Here is a 1,068-nt window from a genome sequence, read left to right on the forward strand (position 1 = left end):
GATATTTACAACAGGCCTGTGGTCATATCCCAGTAAACAGGATGGAATTTACCACTTTGTTCTGTTACAGAGATAATTAACATATTCTTTTAGGCAACAGAGTCCAAGTACAAGTCCTGAGGCTCTTTTATGGGGGGGCGGGGTGGGATCTGATTTTCCATTGGTATGCCATTTCTATAGACACCCGGTCGCAAAGTTCAGAGTCCACTGGGAGGGTGACCATGCGTGTAGCCTAATGCTCACAGCCTGGCCTAAGACAGAGTCCAGCTCGGTCTGTTTCCTCTTTCATTACTAAGTGAAAGAAGCCCATTTGAAAATGCTAGACTCGGCGGCGGCCACAGACCAGACTTCACTCGCTCGCAGCTCGCTCCGCGCCCTCTGCAACAATGTCTGACAAGCCCGATATAGCGGAGATTGAGAAGTTCGATAAGTCGAAATTGAAGAAAACGGAAACGCAAGAGGAAAACCCACCGCCTTCGAAAGAAACGATTGAACAGGAGAAGCAAGCAGGCGAGTGGTAATGAAGCGTGCGCCGCCAGTATGCACTGTACATTCCACAAGCATTGCCTTCTTATTTTACTTCTTTTAGCTGTTTAACTTTGTAAGATGCAAAGAGGTTGGATCGAGTTTAAATGACTGTGCTATGCCTTTTCACATCAAAGAATGGAGAACTACTGACAACGTAGGCCACACCTGCCTCTCCCATCTGCCTATGTGGCTGGCAGGGAAGGAAAAGAACTTGCATGTTGGTGAAGGAGGAAGCTGGGCGGGACGACAGTGAATTCTAGAGTAAAAAGCTGGTCCAAGGTGTTCTGCGGGCTGTAAAATGCAGTTTAATCAGAGTGCCATTTTTTGTTGTTGTTGTTCAAATGATTTTAATTATTGGAATGCACATTTTCTTTTAATATGCAAATAAAAAGTTTTAAAACCTGGGGGAAAAAAAGAAAATGCTAGAAAAAGTAGGATTTTTACAATATGACTTTTTGGTGTAGGTAAATGTACTTATGTGTGCTCAGTTGTGTCTGAGTATTTGTGATCCCAGGGGCTGTAGCCTGCCAGGCTCACCTC

General features: G+C 44.7%; 1 protein-coding gene across 1 annotated transcript; it reads left to right on the forward strand.

Moving 5' to 3' along the window:
* The first annotated feature begins 342 nt into the window (after positions 1-342).
* LOC133051736 (thymosin beta-4-like) lies at positions 343-857 on the forward strand. The gene has a single exon (XM_061136343.1). It carries the CDS (start codon positions 387-389, stop codon positions 519-521), a length of 135 nt encoding a protein of 44 aa, XP_060992326.1. The 5' UTR covers positions 343-386; the 3' UTR covers positions 522-857.
* Positions 858-1,068: the final 211 nt, after the last annotated feature.

The sequence above is a fragment of the Dama dama genome, chromosome 4 (assembly GCF_033118175.1).
Source record: "Dama dama isolate Ldn47 chromosome 4, ASM3311817v1, whole genome shotgun sequence".
Taxonomy (NCBI): Eukaryota; Metazoa; Chordata; class Mammalia; order Artiodactyla; family Cervidae; genus Dama; species Dama dama.